This window comes from Glycine max, chromosome 1 (assembly GCF_000004515.6).
Source record: "Glycine max cultivar Williams 82 chromosome 1, Glycine_max_v4.0, whole genome shotgun sequence".
NCBI lineage: Eukaryota > Viridiplantae > Streptophyta > Magnoliopsida > Fabales > Fabaceae > Glycine > Glycine max.
In genome coordinates, this window is record NC_016088.4 from 50,947,156 (window position 1) to 50,968,779 (window position 21,624).

The 21,624-nt window shown below is 32.0% G+C and overlaps 2 protein-coding genes across 4 annotated transcripts; both read right to left on the reverse strand.

Moving 5' to 3' along the window:
• Positions 1-2,385: 2,385 nt before the first annotated feature.
• LOC100795939 (protein GRIP) lies at positions 2,386-12,265 on the reverse strand. Of its 2 annotated transcripts, XM_006573470.4 has the most exons (22): positions 12,050-12,265; positions 11,077-11,591; positions 10,591-10,706; positions 9,995-10,164; positions 9,360-9,453; positions 8,674-8,760; positions 8,401-8,481; positions 7,587-7,712; positions 6,602-6,710; positions 6,448-6,527; positions 5,790-5,918; positions 5,604-5,704; positions 5,258-5,391; positions 5,052-5,149; positions 4,830-4,949; positions 4,694-4,721; positions 4,471-4,529; positions 4,096-4,167; positions 3,949-3,996; positions 3,599-3,704; positions 3,437-3,495; positions 2,386-2,888 (listed from the first exon to the last, which is right to left on the reverse strand). In XM_006573470.4, the coding sequence occupies exons 2-22, from the start codon at positions 11,525-11,527 to the stop codon at positions 2,775-2,777; spliced, it is 2,382 nt and encodes a 793-aa protein (XP_006573533.1). In that variant the 5' UTR covers positions 11,528-11,591; positions 12,050-12,265; the 3' UTR covers positions 2,386-2,774. The 2 variants fall into 2 exon arrangements, 1 of the variants encoding a protein (XP_006573533.1); XR_001388420.3 differs by lacking the exons at positions 2,386-2,888; positions 3,437-3,495 and having other exon boundaries at positions 3,882-3,996.
• Positions 12,266-14,507: 2,242 nt separating this feature from the next.
• Positions 14,508-18,630, reverse strand: LOC100796461 (serine acetyltransferase 2). 2 transcript variants are annotated; one of them, XM_041016062.1, is made up of 11 exons: positions 17,923-18,630; positions 17,652-17,849; positions 17,431-17,490; positions 16,997-17,092; positions 16,881-16,905; positions 16,697-16,795; positions 16,406-16,500; positions 15,774-15,940; positions 15,585-15,658; positions 15,168-15,227; positions 14,508-14,979 (listed from the first exon to the last, which is right to left on the reverse strand). In XM_041016062.1, exons 1-11 carry the CDS (start codon positions 18,148-18,150, stop codon positions 14,942-14,944), a joined length of 1,140 nt encoding a protein of 379 aa, XP_040871996.1. In that variant the 5' UTR covers positions 18,151-18,630; the 3' UTR covers positions 14,508-14,941. The 2 variants fall into 2 exon arrangements, with proteins under 2 accessions (XP_040871996.1, XP_003516531.3); XM_003516483.5 differs by lacking the exon at positions 16,697-16,795 and having other exon boundaries at positions 17,923-18,624.
• Between the last annotated feature and the right edge of the window lie 2,994 nt (positions 18,631-21,624).

The window sequence follows — 21,624 nt, forward strand, 5'->3', positions numbered from 1 at the left end:
TGAAGTTTTAATTTCAAACCTCGTAGTTGTATTAAAAAACAACCCTCAAGTACATGCAAAGATATTATATGAGAGATATTTATTTTGGTTGAATAATATTTTTTTTGTAATATAATGGTTCATTTCCTGCCAAGTGTGAAGTTTTTTGGTCTTCCAGTTTGTTGTAGTTTTGCTTTTCTCTCTCTCATTTTTTTCAAACAACAAAGAGAGAGAGACTCAATGCAAGAATGAAAAGAAGTGAGGTGAAACTTTTTTATAATTCAAATAAACAAAGTTTCTTTGCCTATTTGGTTGTGGATCTCAGGATCTTGAAAGTTTGAATTAGGATAACATGTGCATGATTACTTGATTCGACAGCAAAACAAGAGGTATAGTAGACTTTCATGGCAGGGTTGTAACAAGCAATGTAAAGACTAAAATGTTCTTAAATTGATGAAGTTTGATGTAATTCAAAAGTCAAATTGAAAAATTAATAATCAAATAAATTAAAAACCAAATAAATCAAAATAGTCTCTTTTATTGAATTCTGATTTTTTGTGATTTTAAAAATTGTTTCAATCCAATCCTAAACAAATTTATATATATAATTTTGTTTATGAAATTATTATACTACTCATATTTGTACAAGTACCGTGTTCTTATATATAAATCATGCCTGGGGGAGGGGTTAGATTGCACGGGGTCTTATAGAACTAATCATTTACTCTATGTCTGAATGTAATATATGTGTGAATATGGAATTGTAATTTTAGAAAACGTGAGATTTTTATTTTTTTTTATGGTCGAAAACGTGAGATTATTCTAAGCAATAATTTATAATTTTGACTGTTTTATAACTTATGATGAGATATTGTAAATATTTTAGATAAGTTTTTTCTTATATTATTATGCATTCGATTTAATTGGTTTTAATACTATATTTAAATCGAGCTAAACTAAATTACTTTATTTTTATGATTTAATTGGTTTTAATACTATATCTAAGTCTATTCAAACTACACTATTATCCCTCCTAGTAAATAGCATTAGTATAGAAGATTTGAGGTTAAAAATCTTAGCATTACAGAGGGAAAAATCGCTTTATCTCAGGATACCAAATTCCTTGGTTATATGCCGATGGCTGTATGATGTTTACCTTTTCAATTTAGATGTATACTAATAATTGTTTATAACAAAGTCGATCTAGAGTGATGTTAATGTTATTATAAATTTGGTTTCACGATATACCTTGTACGTGATATCAACAATTTCAAACGATATAACTTTATAAGTATATATTTAAATTTATAAAATCCAATGCTAAATATTATACATATAATTCACCATGAGATCAGATACAGTAAAGTCATTGATAATAAGTGAAATTTCAATTTTGCCGGGCTTATGGATTGTGAATCTCTAACTGGTTCATAAGATTTTATTTTAATTTAAAAAGAAATATATTTTACGAATTAATGGTCTAAGCATGAATCGAACATGTGACTTTCACATTATTAATACGACGCTCTTCATTATATATAACACTAAAATTTCTAACGTATATTTAATTTATCTGTAAATTTACATAATAAATTTTGTGACAATTAATTTTTATCTAATGTATACGTTAATAACCTAAAAGTCACATGTTAAGGATTGACAATACGTAAGTCTCATACAATTATACAGATTGAAAATCCGTATCAATTTTATGAAAAGACAAAATTGAAATTGCACAATGTTATGCTTGAGTGTACTAACAATTTGAATGATGGGCAAAGAAAAATCCTTATTTTATTTGAGTCATAAGAGGAGGGGAATGGATTGGGGGAGAGGAAGGGGTTGTGAATTTTTTAAATCAGGATTCCAATCCTGCACATTGTCAGGTAGCACATTTAGTTTGTGTGTGTGGTTTTACCCGTGTCAATGCTTATATACTTTGTATAATTTCAATTAATTAAATTATAACTAAATTCAGCTTTTGTCTGTGACAGTTTTACGGTGTCATTGCTTATAAACTCTGTAAAACTTCATTAAATTATAACTAAATAGCGTATCTACGAACACATTTTATTTATTTGTTTTCCATCATATCAGAAATTTGGCACTCACCTAATCTTTCCACAAGAATATCAATTGCTTACAATATCAATCAACAGTAATTTACTTAGAAGCAGTTCAAGAGAGCCTGCAGCATCAATCTGTTACACTATGTCACTATCTCCGATAATTAAGCAGTAAACCAGACCAGAATGAGCAGCTCATAACACCTTAACTGGCCTGTAATAACAATACAGTTCCGACCAATCAAAATTCGATAAACAATTTCTAATGAACCAATGAAAAAGCAAATCTTCATGAAAACTCAGTGATACTAAAAATGCCTTATGATTATTTGCAAACATGAACTCAAAAGGACACTTCTCATTCCTTTGGCATTGCCAATTGAAAAATCATATAAAGACATGATACAATTTTCTAGTAATATTTTGTGACTCGACATATTCAATGGTAAAAAATGAACTATATCTTTGGCTAAATAACAGGCAGAACATCCCGTGAATTCTCCCTCCCTGTTGTGGTATTTGTTGTACATTACTCTTGATGTTTCTTTACACTTGCATGGAACAATTGCTGTTGTAACCAAGATCCCCCCGCCATCCCCCTTCTAATTTACAGATACAAACCTGCTTTCTCAGTAACAGTGACTAAATAAACATACTCCTAGAGCTGGATGGAAGAAGCAGACATTCTAACAGCAACAACAAAATTCGCCAGCACTCCCATTTATGCCATTAAGAAAATGTGAATCTTGAGAAAAGCGATAGGCCAGATCCTGAAGTATCGCTTGCAGGATTTGGTGGTGGAACATCTGTGGAGTTGTGATATGCCTGTTGACACTTCTGTATCTGCACTCACGATTAAATTGCAGAGAATTGTTTCCTTTTCAGTCATCAACAACTTATGGTTTAAAAATAATTTACTTATATTCTGTTAGCCACTGAAAGAAATTTCTGTATCATAAAAACAATTTAGAAATACCTTTTGACTTTTCTGAGAGATGTCTTTTTGATTATATCAGAAAAATTACGGGGAAACTAAAGAATTACATAGCAGGATAACATTTTGAGCATGAAACATACTGTTTGAGCCATTACTTTAGTGACCATCTAATTAAATGCTTGAACATATGAAATTCTCTTAACAGAACATGTTTAAAATTTCTAAGGTTGCTGACGTTGTACTCATGGATGAGTGTTTGTCTCAGTGCAGCATATTCACAGTCTTAGCCAAATCTTTTTCTGGAAGTCAAAATTACTTCAAAGTGATTTCTAATGAAAACACTTAATTTTAACTTTTGAGATGTAAAAGCATCGTATAGAGTGCACCTCTTTGAACAAGTTCATTCCTCCCTCATTAAGTCTTAAGGATGCAAAGTAGAAGATGACAAAATTACCTCTTCTGGACTAAACTGAAGCAGCATTCCAATAACTGGTAGCAATACCTCAACTTCACCTGGTCAAAGAAAATATTTACATTAACTAGCTTCTCAATCTAGTTAATAAATGTAACGAGATTGAAAAAAAGAATCTCTTCATTTTGTTTTTGAAATTCATACCAGTCTCAAGCAGCTTTAAGATAACATTTTTCAAATATGTCATATCAACACCTTCCCTTTTCTTTGATCTTTCCATACTGCGAAGCTCATCCTTTAACATTGCCTCCTACAGTTAGAATATTTGAAATTCATGAGCCTAGGTTTGCACAAGAAAAAAACAACGAAAGTCTTAACTTTTTCCTTTGTCAAGGGAATCTATATCCAAATGTAAAATCACATAATAAATTTCAGTTTTAAATAAACCTAGAAAATTAGTCCTGCAATTAACGAAACAATCATTGACCTTGTAGAGCCACTTGTGACATTTTTTCAGATGGAAATACAATTCCAAAATTTTAACACGTATAAACCTGTTGGCTGTGGAGACGATTCTCACGTTCAAGCTCCTCAATTTCTTCCTAAAATAGCAACATTATATTATATAGTATTACAAAAGAAAAGGTAGATGGCCCGATGGGGGATATGAGATAGATATTCTAAAAATATCAAAGACATACTTGAAGAGCTAAAATATGGCGCTGTGACAGTGCTAGCTCTTCCTCTCTTTGGGCTTGTTGTCTAGCCAAAATCTGAATTGTGACAAAATATAAAAAAAATGAAATGAAGGAATCTCAAAAGTCTACTAAATAGATGAAAGAGTCTGAAAGAAATAGTTTTGTATATTTTGAATAAAAAATCTCTCAACTTCCACCCCCCCCCCCCCCACCCCACACACCAAAAAAGAGATAGTGAGGTCAAGATGACACAACTAAAACAGTTGTACAACCCTAACATATTGCTATGCACTACTTTCAAAATAGAAAAAAAGAATCTCTACAATATTACAGAGATAAATGATTTAAACTGAAAATTGAGAATGAAAAGTGCTATACCAGAATTTGCTGTTCTGCTGCTGAGGGGCTTAAATTTGTTGAATCCAATTTATGCATGGCTGTACATAACAGTTGAATAAAGAAATGTCACTTACCACCCCTAAATGTTTTACTTGTGAAAGCATTTAGCAACAATGTAAAAAATATTCATAACCATGAAGAGATACTTCAAAGAAACTTTACAAGAGGAACAACTACTGTCATACTATAAATAAATTAGTACCTGTTGTATAATTATCATTCTGATCGACCTGACAGCATTGTGAAACCAGCAGATAAATATGCCAGACCATGGAAATTAAAAGTATATGACCAATCTCTTAACTCTCATGATATTGAAAAAGCAGATAAAAACATACTGGTGGTCTTGATTGAAGAGACTGACGAAGATTCTTATTTTCATCTATAAGTCTGGATATTTCATAGTCTTTCTCCTCAATCATTCTATCAGCAAGATCATGAAATGAAGCATGTTCTTCCTAGAAGTTATAGATTCAGTTAGCACGAGAGACAGGGAAAAACACTATTTGAGGTGGGGGGAATGGGGAGTCCAAGCTAAGGTTTAAGGATTTGAAGCTTACCTTCAGTTTTTTACATCGCTGTTTGAACTCTTCCAATTCCTTTTGCATATCTTTTGTAGCAGTAGCTTCATTTTCAGCCTTCATTGCCTCGCATCTGACTGCAAAGTTTGATTGAAGTTAAAATATATACCAAATTCAGACAGATAGGAGAATCAAAGAAGTATAAGATATAAGCAATTATTTAACCAAGTAGCAGAGTGTATTACTTCTCCATGTTTCTTCTACATTTTGAAGACTTAGTCCCCATTCCTCTTTCTCTTTTAGGTGTTTAACATTAGCTGAGTCAAGCTTTATTTCAAAGCTCCTTATCTGTTGCTTGACATTTTCAAGGGCTGTGTCTCTGAAATTAATAAAATGAGAGGTTTTGACTGCTCCACACTCAACAGGAAGAAATGCAATTACAGTAGTGTATCCAATTTTTTACCCAAACCATAGCACAACACAAAATCAGTTACTAGTGATTCATCTTTTCCTTCCAGTTATATGTTATAATTATCTAGTATTCAAAATCAGGCAGACAAGCCCATATAGATTTGTCAATAAATATGGCACCTTTCTGCAATCTCTTTCTCATGATTAGCCATAGCAGATTGAAGATCTTGAAGAACTCTATCCCTTTCTTCTGTTATTGATAATACTTCATTTTCCACCTCCTGGAGAAAATTAAGGATGCAATTGGTGATTAATTTATATACACTACTCAAACAACGTCTTCTACAAAATACTGATCAAATATACTCTCAGAGTTTCCTCTAGAGCTTTGAGTTGTTCAGAATCTTTAGCAGCAGCCAGCTCAGCATCCTTCTTTTGAAGAAGTGCATGTGCACGAACTTTGTATGAAGAAAATTCCTTCTCAAGAGAGCTGATCTGCAGTGGTACAAAAACCCATGTCAAACAGCAGACATGTATTGTAAATGATGTGTCTAGTCTTTGTATGTTTTGTTGCCAAGAGACTAATCAACAATCATTCAAGGATGTGGATTGAATACAAGCCATATTTCCGTAAACACTTGTGCCTATATGTTGTAAATGATGTTTTGTTATGAAATATAGAGATAAAAATATCAGATTCTCTTAAGTACTAACCGTCTTGTCAACCTAGTAGTGCCTATACTATGTAAAAACATACCAACAAAAACTTTAAACTGTATCAAGTTACTATTACAATACAGAACAATAACAGATACACCTCAGAAACAGGGTTCTCTCCTACAACAGGGATTCTGTATGACATTACATTATCACACACCATACTTTCTAATGAAAATAAGAAAATATGCTGATGCTCCACAAGAACTGTTTGACACTCTTTAAGCTACAAGAAAAAGCTATAGAGCAACACAATTTAATTAGTTTAATTTTCTACCAGCTAATTAGTAACAAGTTTAATTAGAACCTCTTCTTTGGCAGCCAACAATTCGGCATCTCTCATATTGAGGATTCTTGTTTGGGTGGATACCTCTGATTCCAGCTGACCTGACCATTGTCAAAAGCATAAATATGTATATTAAAATGAATATGAGAAAGCTTACAAAAGGATTAATATGTACTTCTTATTTTTGCTACTTCAACTTCTGCACGTATGCAGTTGCTCTCTGCAATTTCAAGTTTTGCTTTAAGTGCCTGAGAAGCAGTCTCCCAGCTTTCCCTTTCTTTTTCCTGAACACACCACAGCTCAAGATTAAAGCAACCATATAACAAAACAATCCGGTAATAAGTTCAGTAACAATAAGATCTCCAAATTTCTAAACATTCCAAATTCTCTTCAAATACTCATCCTTGTTGCCTATGCCAAAACCAAGTTTTGCAAAAGACCCCCAGAGGGCTAAAACCACATTTTTCTTCCATGTATAAAGGGAAAGAATATTGATGACAATTATTACATTTAATTAACATATGAAAAAATTGAAAACCATTCTCAGCAAGATAAATAATAGAAGAATTTTATTAAGTGATTTAAACATCTAAAACAAGTGTTTCAGTTAACTATGGCAACTTCATTCTTGATTGTACAAGCATAATTTTAGGGGAAAACTCAACCCAAAAAGTTAGATAAGGAAATCATTCTTCCATGTCAACAAATGTAATACAGAAGTCAATGCATCATTTAAAATTGCATAAACATGATCATTTGTGATTAATGAATTTACAATTTGAGATGCTTCCACATTTACAAGACATGAAAGTTGATGAGTAGAATAAGTGACAAAAATTCCACTCAAATAGTTCTGTAGTCAGTTATTCAGCAGATTCATATTGTCTATAGGTACATAGACATAATAGTTGCCTAACAAGATGTTACAAATAACAAGATAGCGTCATTTTCTAAAACAAGTCACATATATGTACTTTCTGCCTGTTTTATCTTATATTAATTTTAAAATTGAATTTATGCATTACTGAACTGATTTTCTGCACAGTTTAACTGTCAGATATATGCATAATATCACAACAAACATTCTGGGTTAAGGAAAAGGAAGAGAAACCCAACAACAGTGGAACACTAATTTACACATTCTGAAGTCAGGACCATACATGCTCCTCTTTTAGGTGAGAAAGCTCCCCTTTCACACTTTCCACAGCTGCTCTGAGTCGTGCAGCTTCTCCTGTTGATGCCGCTTCCATCTCTGCAATTCTGGATTCTTTTTCTGCAACTAGAACCTGGAGGCATTAGTGGATTAAGCAAGGTCAGGCCATCAGCTGGAAACTTCTAACATGTTCAGGACCACATTTACTTATATTATATATGAACCGACTGGAAACTGGAGACATGTCCAAATAAAAACTTTTATTCTTCTATAACAATTCATTTAATTATTACCTATAAAATTAGTGCATTGACTGCAAACTTAATATTCAGAGAGAATTTAAATAATTATATTTGTTATATATGTGCTTTATTTTATATGAAATGTTGAATTTAAATTTAAGTCAAATATTCAAGATAAAAACATGCTACACACTAACACAAATTTATATGAAATGTCTAAGAATAAGAAACCCATCAGCTGATGCAGCTCATCCTCAAATGTCTCCAATCAGATTAATTCAAGGCCTAATAACAGTTTGAAAGTAAAGCCTGAACCTTTTCAAAATTAGATTGGTTGGTGGTTTCAGATCCAAAATCCATTTATAAATGGTCTGGTTACCTTGGCCATGGCAGACCTCTATTTAAAAGTAGAGCTAAACATAAACTAAAAAAGACAGCCATATATGAATAATCATTAAGATCTGGTTATCAACGCCCCTTTAACCATCTCATGGAACACAATTTTCAACTCAGCAGCATCTTTTCCCCTGTCTTGAACCACATCAAGTATGGAAAAAAGCTCATGATCATTGAACTCACCTGCAGTGAAGAAATGGATTCAGTTGCCTTACTTCTGTCAGACAATGCATCATTAAGTTGAGCCTCCAAACTCTGTATATTCTGCAGAAACAAACATTGTGTTGAAGCCAAAGCACAACTAGATTCTAAATACACAGTACAGATTATATAGAATATAACCTTTTATTCAGTAAAAGAAATTCGAAGAGGGATGAAAGAATACACAAGGATATGGTGTCCTCCTAAAAGATAAACTATGAAAACAGTCAACCAAAAATGCTAGAGTTCATGTACCTTTTGATGTTTAGCTGAGAGCTCAGCTAGTGCCGCTTGCCTTTTTTCTTCAGCAGCCTGAAGCAACCCTCTCATATCTTCCAACATCTGAGTCATCAATTTTGTTCAAGGAACATAGTTATATATAACAACTTTTAAATGATGTGCTTCCAAATAACAGAAATACACAAGTTTCATGACACAGTTATTACTGCAGACAAAAGTTACAACAATAGGCCTTTAAAATATCATAAAAAGTCATGAAAAATATCTGAGAGAAGTCATAAAAGGTGTTTGAATCGGAGAGGACAAAAACACATAAAGCAAACACTTAAAGTTGGACAAAGAAAGATTTCATTTCTAAAATGTTGTCTTGTCACATTAGAGGATCCCAATGGACTCAGTCCGGAACACCATTTAAAGGAATGGAGTAGACATATTAATATATTTTGGCCTAAATGTAAATCTGTGCTTGAGAAACAAGTTGGCTATAAAATCTACTTTGCTATGTATTAACTAGTCACATGCAAAGAATCAATTGTTTAGTTTACAGCCATAAATAGAGTATGGAGTTAAGTTGTATATGCAAACATCTGCATGAGACAAACTTATAATCAGACGTCAGAAAGAAAAAACATTAAATAAACATATAAGAGATCCAAATCAAATAAACACTTCAACAATGAAAATGAACAAATCATTTGTACCTGTTCCTTTTCTACAACTGATTGTTGCAATGCCTCAATAGCACTCTCTTTAGGTTGCAATGAACGCCTTAAATCTTCAATGGTATCTCGAAGACTGGGAAACATAGATTTTTACATCAATAATAACAAATTAGGTAATGTTAGTTAAAATTTGCTTATACTTGAGACCAAGACACAAGGTTTTTTTTGTGTATATTCGAGACCAGAAGGAGTATTATAGTATATGTATAACAAACATTACTAGAGAATAACTAATCAATAAGGCACACTGAACCCAACCTATAAGAAGACAAAAAAACACTACCTCCCGTGTGTGCAGTTGTGTGTTTCTTTTCTCCATATTTCATAATTAAAATTTGAAATAAAAAGTAAAGCCAGTCATGCATGAATAAAGAAGAAAGGGGAGAAATAAAGGGCGGTATAAGTTGTAGTGATTTGATCATTGCAGCACAAATAACCTTTAATGAGGTTTGGATGAACTATTATAGTCACAACTTATTATTATACATATCAGTCCTAAAATACAAGATAATTGAGAACATAGCTTCTCCTGACACCAACTACAGATACACAAGTTTCCAATTAATGAATGTACTCATCAATCGTCATGATGAAAAGTAAATTAGTGGGCTTACTTGTTGTTTGCACTTCTTAGTTGTTGTCTGTCAACATCCATGGCTTTCAATGCCTCATTTGCTTGCTTCCTAGTGCGCTCTAATTCTTGTTGCAATGCTGACTGTTGGGATGATGCTCGCTCTGCAATTTCATTCACCTCAGAGAAGCGGGCCTCAAGATCATCTTTTTCCTACAAATGAAATTTCTCAAACAAAAAATTAGACTCACGCCAACATAAAAACATACAATAATCCAATGAAGTGCCTCTAGAGAGTAAGTTGCTTCAATGGGTGGTTTTTTTGAAGCACTGAACAAGAACTTCCTGACTTATTTTGTGCTTGTATAAGAATTCTGGGGTCCAGGGCTCATCATTAGAAGACAGACAATTTACTCTAATTACAAAATTTTGATCATAAGAGATAGGAATAATACCATTTAAACAAACTACTAATGTGGCTACACTGGACAATTTTTTTGGGGGGGAAAGACTTTATGATCAGGAGTTTGAGTACAGTTTATGATTAAAGACTATGTAAGTAGTAGCACTTCAAAGAAAATGTAGACAACATCAGCATGAAAAAATAAAAAAGAAGAAAAGGATATAGCAAAAATTCACCTTTTGAACTTCTTGAATGCGCTGTTTTGCTCGTTTGTGAAGCCTATTAAACTTGGAATCAAGTTCAAGGTACTTCTCTTCACGCTCTTTTACTTCTTGGTCTAACTTCGTTTGAGCTACACAAAAAAACAATGCAATGCATTCATTCTAAGGAAGATAAAGCCATCTAGAGCAATATTAATTCTCTTTTGCCTGTATGATTTCAGGAGCCACTAAACATATTGTTTAATGTTTATATATATATATATATATATATATATATATATATATATATATATATATATATATATATGTCATTCTTAAACTCCAAGAGGAAAAATAACCCAATCTGTAGATGAAGGAATTGGTTTTAGAGATGAGCTGGCTTCCATACAAGAAAATAAGTAATCATACAAATGGCAATATTTAATGTAAGTCAAATTTGTTCATTTATGATTGATGAATCGCTTTCACTGTTTCATATAGGCAACAAAATCATAACCAGACCTTCTGCAAGCTTTTCAGAGAGCTCTTGGGCCTTTGCTTCTGCCTCTGAGTAAGCCGTTTGAAGATGCTTCAAAGCCTCTTCTGATGCAATTCTTGTTTGTTTTTCTTCCAGAAATTCTTTATTTAACAATTGTATCTTATCCTTTAGTTCTTTCACAATGTCAGATTCCCCATCTTCCAAGCCACCAACTCCTTTCTGTATATTAGAGTCACTATGTACACTGTCTACATTTTTAAATCCCTCAAACTGGGACTTCAAGAAGTCATTCTGAAACCTGAGGTCCATAACCATTTGTAGAAGCTGATCATGAGTATCAGCAGGACCTTGATTGCCATCAGACAAACCATTTTCCAATATAAGATTTCCGTTGCTTCCATCTTCATTATGATGAGTCACATCAGGAAAATTCTCCTCAGATCTAGCAGAATCTTCTGCGTGAGTATCCATCATTCCACCAGTATCCCCTTCACCAGATGCAATCAACCTCTTGCAGCACAAGTCTGACCAGCATAAGCTGCAATTGGGCACAGTCAATAGCCATGAACCCACAATGTTATATGAGATACAGAGAGAAATTTTCAACCAGGCATTGATTCACAATAAAGCCACTTAGCATCTTAACTTAAAGATTAAAATGGATAACATCAACACACGTGTTTTTAAAAACTTCAATCACAAACAACTCCAAAGGCAAATCGAGAATTAAAATTTTTCAATTACTTTCAATTCAACTTCAAAATGCTACACACATGAGAATCCATAAAACCGAATCAATCACATGATTTTTCACGAGAAGCAATAAACATGTTACGTAATCAGCTAGAGAGAATCCATAACAGAGCTCAATTTTGGTGGCATCTGATTCTCTTCCTCAAAACCTTGTGATGCATTTAATGGAATTTGAATTCAACGAGAAACCAATAGCATCATTGAATTGGGAGAAATATTCAAGAGCATTTTAATTGAATATACCTGAGTGTGGGGAAACTGTGCTGCAGAACGAAAGTGGAAGAGAAATCAGCAAATAAACGAGCTTAATCGATTTGAACGCGGGAAGTGCCGGTGGAGGTGGGATCGGTGGCGGAATGGATCTCACGCCGGCGTGCACGGTAAGGAGAGTAGAAAACGCTGCCGTTTCCGAATGTCCCAGACAGTCTTACGAACTGGGAAAGAGGATTTGGATCCAGCATAATGATGTAATATTTTGATTTAGCGAGGGTATTTGAGTAATCTTGCCCGTATTTTTCTAAAAAAATTAATTAAAGAATAAATATATTTAAATTTGGAATTTAGAATTTGGAAAAAACTTAATATCAGATGTTGAAGTTAATTTTAAGCGTTTAAAAATGATAAAATTTAGATTAAAATATATTTATCACCTTTTTATGTTTTTAATAAAAATTATAATTGCTATATAAAATAAATAAATTATTACTTTTAAATACTCAAAATCCTTTTTATTGTTACAAGGAGAAGCAAGTTCTAAAAGAAAAGGTTTATGATAAATGGAAACAGTATACTTCAAATTATATAAAACGTTGCGTTTCAATCATATATCTTAGTCCATCTATTTTTACATTTGTTCCGTGCTTGAAGTAATTGTGATTTTAATTTTTATAGTTTTTCATAGTGTTTTCCACCATTTGCTTACTAGACTATTGGCCGTGTAGAGATAAGTTATATCTATTTCCTAACCAAACAAAAACAGATGTTAGACTTATTAAAAAATATTTAGGTTAATATAATTTTGTTCCTTATAACTTAGTAATATTTTATTTTTATTATTGTAAAAAAATTGACTTAGTTATTATAAATTATATTTATTTTATCTTTCATCTGTATTGTTTGTTTTTTGTAATAAAAAAATGATGACATCACATTATGATAATGTCATCCAATCATGTTTACACATAATATCATATCATTATTCATTTATAAATTAAAATTAAAACAAACATAATTTACAATTACGAAAATAAAAAAAATGACATTTTAAATTTATGTCTCAAATTAAATATTGAAATAAAGGTTTAAATATTAAAATAGAGCTTCAAATTAAATATTTAAATTCATAATTTGAATAATGTGATACACTTAATATTATCAAGCTTTTCTAAATTTCTATTATGAAAAATTACCTATCACCATAGTTATTTTGTCACCACCATTATTACATTGTCATTTTTTACCACCACCATCACTACATTGTTGTGCCCATCATTAGTGTTATCATTGTTGCTTCCGTGCATTTTTTTATTATCATTGACAATACTATTTTGATTATTGTAACTATCATCACCATCATTATTATTATTGTCATTTTCACTACTTGAAGGAGAAAAATTAAAAGACACTGGAGAAAAGAGAGATAAGAGAAAGAGTTTGAAGGTAGAAGAAGTATAAAGATTGAGATGAGGATAAATTAATATTTTAGTATTTATTTGATTTTAATATGTAATTAAAAACTTAAATATTTTTTCTCCTATATACAAATATGTTATTTTTTAGTTTTAATTCTTATACATTATATTTGTTTTGATTTATATCCTTGTAAGTTAATGATAATGTGGCATACCATGTTAAGGTGACATGATGACACCATCATCTTTTGGCACATCATTATTCTTGTAACAAAAACTAATAATAAGAATGAAAAATAAAACAAACATAACTTATAATGATTAAAGCAAAAAAAATATTTTACAAGAACAAAAAATAAAATAACAATAAATTACATAAATAAAAAATATATTTAAACCAAAATTTTAATATAAAATAAACCTTTAGATAGACCTATAAGTCAAATCATATTATCAAATAAATTAAATTAGACATAAAAGTAAAATCTATGAAATCGATTTAACCTACTTTTATCCTTGCAATACAAGATTTGTGAGAGTTTCTAAAATTTTAAAAAGTTACATTATCTCTTCCTTGACATATGCCATGACAAAAATAAACTACTTTCTACAAATATTTTTTCATTTCTATTTGAAAAGAAACAACCAAAATTTATTTTTATCCCTTAAATTGTGAGGTGTTGTTACAATCATCTCTGAAAGTATAAAAATGTTAAATAAATTATTGAAATTTGTTAGTAACTGGATTTCAAGTAGCAAAAGTGTAATTAAGTTTTTTTTTTTAAAAAGGAAAAAAACATTGTTTGTATGGTGTAAGTCAAATTTTTGAATGATCTTGTGGAAGGCAGATTTTCCTTACCAGTTTTTATTTTGTGGCATTTGACTTACACCATACTGATATTTTTTATAAATATACTATTGTAGTATTTTCCCTTTGTTTGGACAAACATTCAGAAACTTAATTGTAAATCATTTTATTTTTGCAAACTTAATTTTAAAAAATCTTTTTATAAAATCAATTTTAGTTAAAATTAAAATAAACAATTCATACTCATTGCCGCATCATGTACTACACGAAAAATGATTTTTATTTTATTTTCTTTTGTGCGAGAAAAAATACAAATTAAACAAAAAATGTCTGCAATGGCAGAAATCAAAATTAACTATATATATTTGAAGAGCTAAATACTAGATCGAATATCCTCCCTCCTCCCACAATGTTTACTAGGACAAAAAAAGAAGTTAAAAAGCAGAAGCTTAGATAAAGTAGCATCTGCTTCTAAGTTTGTCTACAGAAATTTGCTATACTGGTGCAAAAACCCCAGCACTCAGCCTTAGCAGCATAAATTGTTATTATGTAAACTATAAAATACCATTGGTATACGAAATCCACATTATCGTTTTGAACTGATCCTGATTCTAATATTAATTATAACATCATCCTTCCTTTGATTCTTCTTTTGAAGGCAATGAATGCCAAATGAGATCTATGCTGTCGAACCTCTCAATTGTTAACTTCATTTCTATCGGGATTCTGAGCTCCTGAAACATTTTAAGATATTTAGACAGAGGAGGGAAAAAAGCTTGGCAGTTAACAACTTGAACAATGTGACAAGTACGCCAAGAGTATAGGTGATGACTAATCATTTTAAGCTTTGAAACTTTTTAGTCCTAGTGAATTTTTTTCTCATATTCAAACAGGATTAAAAAAAGACAGGAAGAAAGCTAACCATTGGGCTTTTCATCTATGAAATTAGTAGCTACATGTGTGAAAAGATCTTTACTAGCATCTGCAAAATCCCAAGAACAAAAATAATTCAAGATATAAGGATCACATGTACACTGAAATTTTGTGATAACAATAACAATTCTTTCACTTAGAGGCCAGAGCATGAAAGACAAGTTAAAAGTACCATGGAAACCATAGCAGGAGAGCAGGATTCAGAGAGGTTTCTGTATCAGTGGATTTCTTATAAAATGAATTAAAAAAAAATAACTTCAAATATATTTTCATAGGTGAAATAGGAATGTGACACTAAGCATAATATTCTGGTCCAATGAATCACATGAATAAAGAGATGGAATTTAACAAGAGAAAGAGAAACAAGTAATTCTCAACGATAAGTCATGCTCCAAGTGCTGCTTACCATGCTTCATGGTTAAAGATGGGTCATGCTCCTGTAGAGCACTAATAACTTTAGCTGGTATTCCTGCTGCAATGCTTTAAAACAGAGTAAATAAAACAATAAAAGAAAACATCACATTTTATTACAAAAAAGAATCAAGGTAGAAACTGCAAGTACTAAACATTGTGCAAAAGATATATTCATTAGTACCAGTGGGGAGGGACATCTTTTAACACCAGGGAACCCGCAGCTATCATGGCACCTTCACCAATCTTTATATTCCCAAGTATAGTTGCACTAGCTTCAATTAGTGCCCCTTCACCTACTTTGGGATGACGATCACCTATTTCCTTCCCCGTGCCTCCTAATGTTACGCCCTGCCAAAATCAAATGTATCATGCAAAGAGCATAATGAATGTCCGTGTTAATAAAATAGCATTGTTTAAAATATAGTTTTAATTTAAAATATTAATAATAAGTATTATAAAACAATTTCTCATATACTTTCTCCTCTTAGAAATATAGAAAATAGAATCAGAGTCGAAAAAGAGAATCAAATTAGCTTTCAAAAACTGTTTCCAGTATTGTTGTATCAGTGGAACGTTGTACAGAGAACATAAAAAAGCTCTTAGGTATTTGTTGTCAGTTTATTGTGTAGAAAAATGTTGAGAAGATATATATTAGTAGTAATTCATAAATCTTTTCCTCTTATGCAAGATCCAATTTGTTAAAATGAAATCATATAGGAAATAATAAATAGCTAATTATTTGAGATGATTAAAGTTTGTAAAAGAGCTAACAAAAATAATCATAGAAGAAATTAATGAAGAATCACAACTCACATGCATCAGTGAAACTCTGTTTCCAACAATAGCAGTTTCACCAATAACCACACCTGTCCCATGATCTAATAAAATCCCCTCCCCAATTTTCGCAGCTATATAAAAGCCATAAAACCACAAAGTTCAATAATAATAATAATAATAAAAAAACCAAAGAGTTTTCAATATCTTCAACAGAGAGGCAAACATCCTCAAGACAAAACTCAAGTTATCAGTTGTCTTACTATAAATAAAAAGGAAATCAATTATCTAAGTGTCATCAAGAGTTGAAGACTGAACTCTCGAGAATACCTTCTGCTTTATCAATCTGTATTTCCGTATTCAAAAAAATAAGTTGGCTGGCACAACATGAATCTATTGCTACAATATATTGCTTCTCAGTTTGCTTTCCTAGAACAAAATTATCCCATACATGCAAATTATGTCAACTTGTGTATTTTTTATACAATTGCAAGCAAAGATGAAACCAACATACCTGGATGAATGTCCACTCCAAAAACCTGCGTGGTAAAAAATAAGGGCTTGGATTATCACGACAGAAAAATGAAACTATTTATGAGACTCATTAAGGTAAACCAAGTAGAAAACTACCTCACTAACACGGCTTTGCAAAGCCAGGGCCAAGACTTTGCGTCCCTGGTGCCACAATGCATGAGCTACCCGATGTACTTGCAGAGCATGATAACCCTGTGGACGCAGCACATCATCATTAAACGTCAAAAAGAGTCCTATAATACAAATTAAGGCGGGAGACTAATTAAAAACAAAGTGGCAATTTTATAATTACGAGAAGAAGAAGAAAATAGAAAACGTTTTTCGAAGTCAGCCAAACCTTACTATCACAGAAACGTATGCATTCATAATCATGATTTCCGAGGAGACTAACATATCAATTAAACCCCATCTCCTAACGTTTAACTTGTTGAATTATAAAAATCATAATAACGCTTAATCACAGAAATAGTGCACTAGGACTTATTCCATGTGTAAGGACTGAAAACTGGAAGAGAAACACAGAAACTTACCTTCGTATACAAAAGCGCGGAGCAATACGACAAACAAGCAGGGTCACGATCTTTTAATGCCTGTTCAGAAAACGGCACCAACGTAAAAAAAATCAAATAACACAATTACGATATTGAAAAACTAAAAATGTAATTAAGTTTAAATGAAATAAAAAAGACCTAATTGGTAATTTGTGAAATCAGACAAAGTAAGAATAGAATTAAGCTAAAATGAGAATGACCTGAACATCGAGGCGAATGGATCGCTGGATAGCTTTGTCATGCAAAATGACAAGACAGAAGATATCCATAAGCTGAGTGGCCAAGAGAGTAGGGTTTTGGAGACGGTTGGCCACCACAAACGCCAATGCTTGCTCCAAGCAATCATGCGCCAAAATACTAGCGTACAAGAAGCTACTCAGAATCGGCTCCTTCTCCGCCTGCACACAACACCATCAATCAGTAATAACAATTAACAATCCTCAATTAAAACAGAATGAAGGAGGGAATTGCCTCGAGCTTGGCTTCGTCCCTGACGGCCTTCCAAATCGGGTCGGGGGCGCCCATGGCGTAGACGGGGAAGATGCGGTAGGCGGAGGAGAGAGAGGGAAGGTAGATAGGCTCGGCGTCATCATCGCGGAGACGGTGGTGGTGGGCGGAGAGGGGGCAGCGTTGGAGCATGTCGTCGGGGGAAGTGAGCCAGGAGCGGTGGTGGTGGTGGTGGCGGCTCAGACAAGCCATGGCATGTGTTGAAATAGGAGAGGGAAAAAGAGTAACCGTTATGGGAAACACGAGAAGAGCAAAGGCTTAGATGACAGGGGTGAAGTTTGAGTAGCAAGTAACAGGCATCTGGCTTCTCTGCTGTGCATTTTTAAATTGCCTTGTCTTGTCCATTTAAAATCACATGGCATAATAGTTGTGTTAAATATTTATAACAGATGTGTTAAATATTTAATTGTAAATGTGAAAATCATGAAAATAATATCATTTTAAAAAAATAACACAAAAACAACTTGAAAAACAACATCAGAAAGCGTAATATTCATGCTTTGACTGCGTTTCGCGCCTCCTACTTATTTATTTATTTAAGATGTGTTAATAACTCTAATATTTAAGAGAGTAATATTGTTAACTGTTGAGGAAAGAGTTAAGAGTTTTTTTTTATAATTTTTTTGTAAAATAATGGATAGTAGGAGTATTCATTTTGAGATGGATTGAAGAAGTGGGAGAAAGATGTTGGAAGGGAGTGTGGGAGTGAAGTGATGATAAAGGTGAGGTGAGAGATGACAAAAATGCGACTACTCTGAAATAAATGTGGCATTATGAAATATTGAATGGTTCAGGATGTGCCTCTGCAGCATGTCGAGGAACCTTTCCAATTCCCACCGATCAATGAAAAAGCTAAGGTAGCTTTATGTCCTGTCCCTACACTTGTAGTTGTAGGCCTCATTGTGCGCAAAGAGAATAAAGGAGTAATAGTACTCTCTTTAGGGTAAAATGTAAAGAGTCACTTTGCTCTCTAAATATGTAATTAACACTATGTTTAGTAGGGAGAAGATAAAATGAATAAAAGTGTGAGGAATTAAAAAGAATAAAAGAGTATGAAAAATAAGGTTGATTGATTGAAATGAAAGAAGGTGTTAGAGAGATGACAAATTTAAATTAAAGTTGTTAGATTAGAAAGATAAAAAAAAAGTTATTCTTAAAAAAAAAACAATTTCAATGTCTTGTGTGAAAATCATTATTAATTATGTTTTAAAAATAAATAATTATGTTAAGCATAATCAATTATACTAAACATAATCGGATATCTTTGTAAAAATCAAAAGCGCCTTGATCATGAGTCCCATATAAAAATAAAATAAAATAGATAATTTTATCCTAGAAAATTTGAGATTACTTGTGTCTCTTTTCAACTTGTTTCATCTCAATTTGATATGAAAGTAAATATGCCGGGATTCACCACAAATAATCACATTTCAATTGTGTTTCACTCATAACAAACATACTTCCCTTTTCTCTTTTATTGCTTTTCATCCCCATCCACTTTCACCTCTCTCACCTTCACTTACAATCGTATGTGTATGTACAGTAATAATTTCTCTTGTTATGTGAGAGCGAGTATGTTATTGTATGTCAGAGAACGAGTATCTATAAAGACACTTCGATGTTCAAATCAGATATATTTCAATATAATAAATGAAAATAAATGAGAATGAATAAATTGTCTTACCTTAAGAATCTCATCCATTATACATATTTTAACAGGCCTTGGATCCATGGACCTAACATTTTTATTATTGGTCTTGCTCGTGAGTGTTCTTAAAACATTGATTAAGAAACCAAAAAAAATATATTTATTGTGTAAGTCAAAAGATAGCGTAAAAAAAATCATTAAAAACGTAATTTTCTATCTCCTAATAAAAATACTTTTATTTGAAGTTTCTTAATTAATCCTTAGAGCATTAGTTAACATTTGTCTTCTATTATTAATGTTAATGTATCTATATATATATATATATATATATATATATATATATATATATATATATATATATATATATATATATATTATGTTAATCCTAAGGATTATATTATTATTAAAAATAATATGCTTCTACAAGTGTCTAGTGGACCGAGGTCTATTCAATCCACTTGGTCTCATATGGTTCTCTTGAGGGGTAATCCGTCCAAGGGTACAATAATAAATAGAGTGTAAGTGTCATTTAAGTATATGTAATATTGAAATTTAAAAAATACATTTTGTTTGTCATTATAATTTTACACAAATAAATTACTCGTAGTATTATATGTATGGCCTAGGGATCTGTTGATATTATGTACTACTATTCGGTATTTGGAGAATAACCTAGAGCTTTCAAACTAAAAGACTAAAAGCAAACGCCAAAAAGTACAATATCAAATGAGAGTTCAACGTCGCTTGCCCTTTTAGCTGATTTTCCAACAGCGATTTTTCCCAAGTGGGACATAAACAAAAATATTAACTTGGGTGGGAACAACTATATCTACAATGTATAGTGTATAATTAAAAGGGTAAATTGTCATAGTATGAGACATTTTGATAAATTTAATAGCGCAAAACTTTACAGTGGTTAGTGATTGATCCTTCAAGACTTTTTCCCCCTTTTCTCGTGTGAATAAGATATAGGTAATATGCATGCTTAGTAAGATATGACCTCAAATTTGGTGGAATTAACACAAATTTTTATTAAATAATAAATATTTTTTGAGGAAATAATAAATATATTTCAAAAATATAAAAAAAATTATGTTACGTTTTTCGTCACGCCCCAATAAAAAGGTGGTGCATTCAAGCTTGGTATAAGAACAATGAAGTCAAAGAAGAGAGGCTATTGGCTACTCAGACTGCGTAAAAGTTAAAATAATGTGTTTCAAGACTGAAAGTTTAATAAAAGTGATAAAAACACTTAATTATTAATGATAAAAAATTAAATAAATATTAATTTATCAAATTTGTTTTAGAAGGTGAATTTATGGTTTTTTAGTAATATCTACGGTCGAAAATACTTGGAGAACCCAAAAAAATGTAACAAGAGAGCAAATATGTGGTTCATCCTACAATAAACGACAAGAAAAGCACAAAGTCAGTTCAACTTGACTTTGCCAAAAACACAGAATGATTGAGGGCAATAAACCAATAATTAATAAGATCTAAACAACATGAACTTGTCTTGTCCTCAAGTAGGGACCTAGCTAGCCACCGTCAATTCTCTACACCTCTGCAACTTTTCTTTGATGATGTATTTGAAGCAAATCCTCTTGACTGTGAACCATGAAGTGGTTCCTTTTGGATCTCTTTTGATACCTTATGTTCTTTTGTCCCTTTCTATAGTAAAAGAAGAATATGACTATGTTGTACGTGGTCTTGTACGCGTCCAGGGACATTCCCCTCCAAAGCCTCCCAGCTCTGCAGCTAACATGATTACCACTATGAATAATCAGATATCAGAGGAGCCATGAAATGGGATTTTGACAATATTCATGACAGGATCACAAAGGACACAAGTCTTTTTTATTTTTTTTATAGATAAATGTTAGTTTTATTAGAAATATCAATTAAAGATATTTGAATTCGCCATCTTTCTTCCCTCTTTTGGCCCTTCACTTTACCTTTTTTCAACCAAAATGGTTAACACAAGTGATTCTTAATCCTTTAACTAAAGTTTGAGTTTA

What these genes read in the sequence shown, in the direction of transcription:
- LOC100796461 (XM_041016062.1), bottom strand. Translation starts at nt 18,150, where the DNA reads ATGGCTTGTCTGAGCCGCCACCACCACCACCACCGCTCCTGGCTCACT. An exon ending in CCGCGCTTTTGTATACGAAG is followed by an intron (nt 17,093 to 17,430) that starts GTAAGTTTCTGT and finishes CTGCGTCCACAG; the next exon opens with GGTTATCATGCTCTGCAAGT. An exon ending in ATCTTTAACCATGAAGCATG is followed by an intron (nt 15,228 to 15,584) that starts GTAAGCAGCACT and finishes GGGATTTTGCAG; the next exon opens with ATGCTAGTAAAGATCTTTTC.
- LOC100795939 (XM_006573470.4), bottom strand. Translation starts at nt 11,527, where the DNA reads ATGATGGATACTCACGCAGAAGATTCTGCTAGATCTGAGGAGAATTTT. An exon ending in TGTTGGCTGCCAAAGAAGAG is followed by an intron (nt 5,919 to 6,447) that starts GTTCTAATTAAA and finishes GTACCACTGCAG; the next exon opens with ATCAGCTCTCTTGAGAAGGA. An exon ending in GCCATATTTTAGCTCTTCAA is followed by an intron (nt 3,997 to 4,095) that starts GTATGTCTTTGA and finishes TTGCTATTTTAG; the next exon opens with GAAGAAATTGAGGAGCTTGA.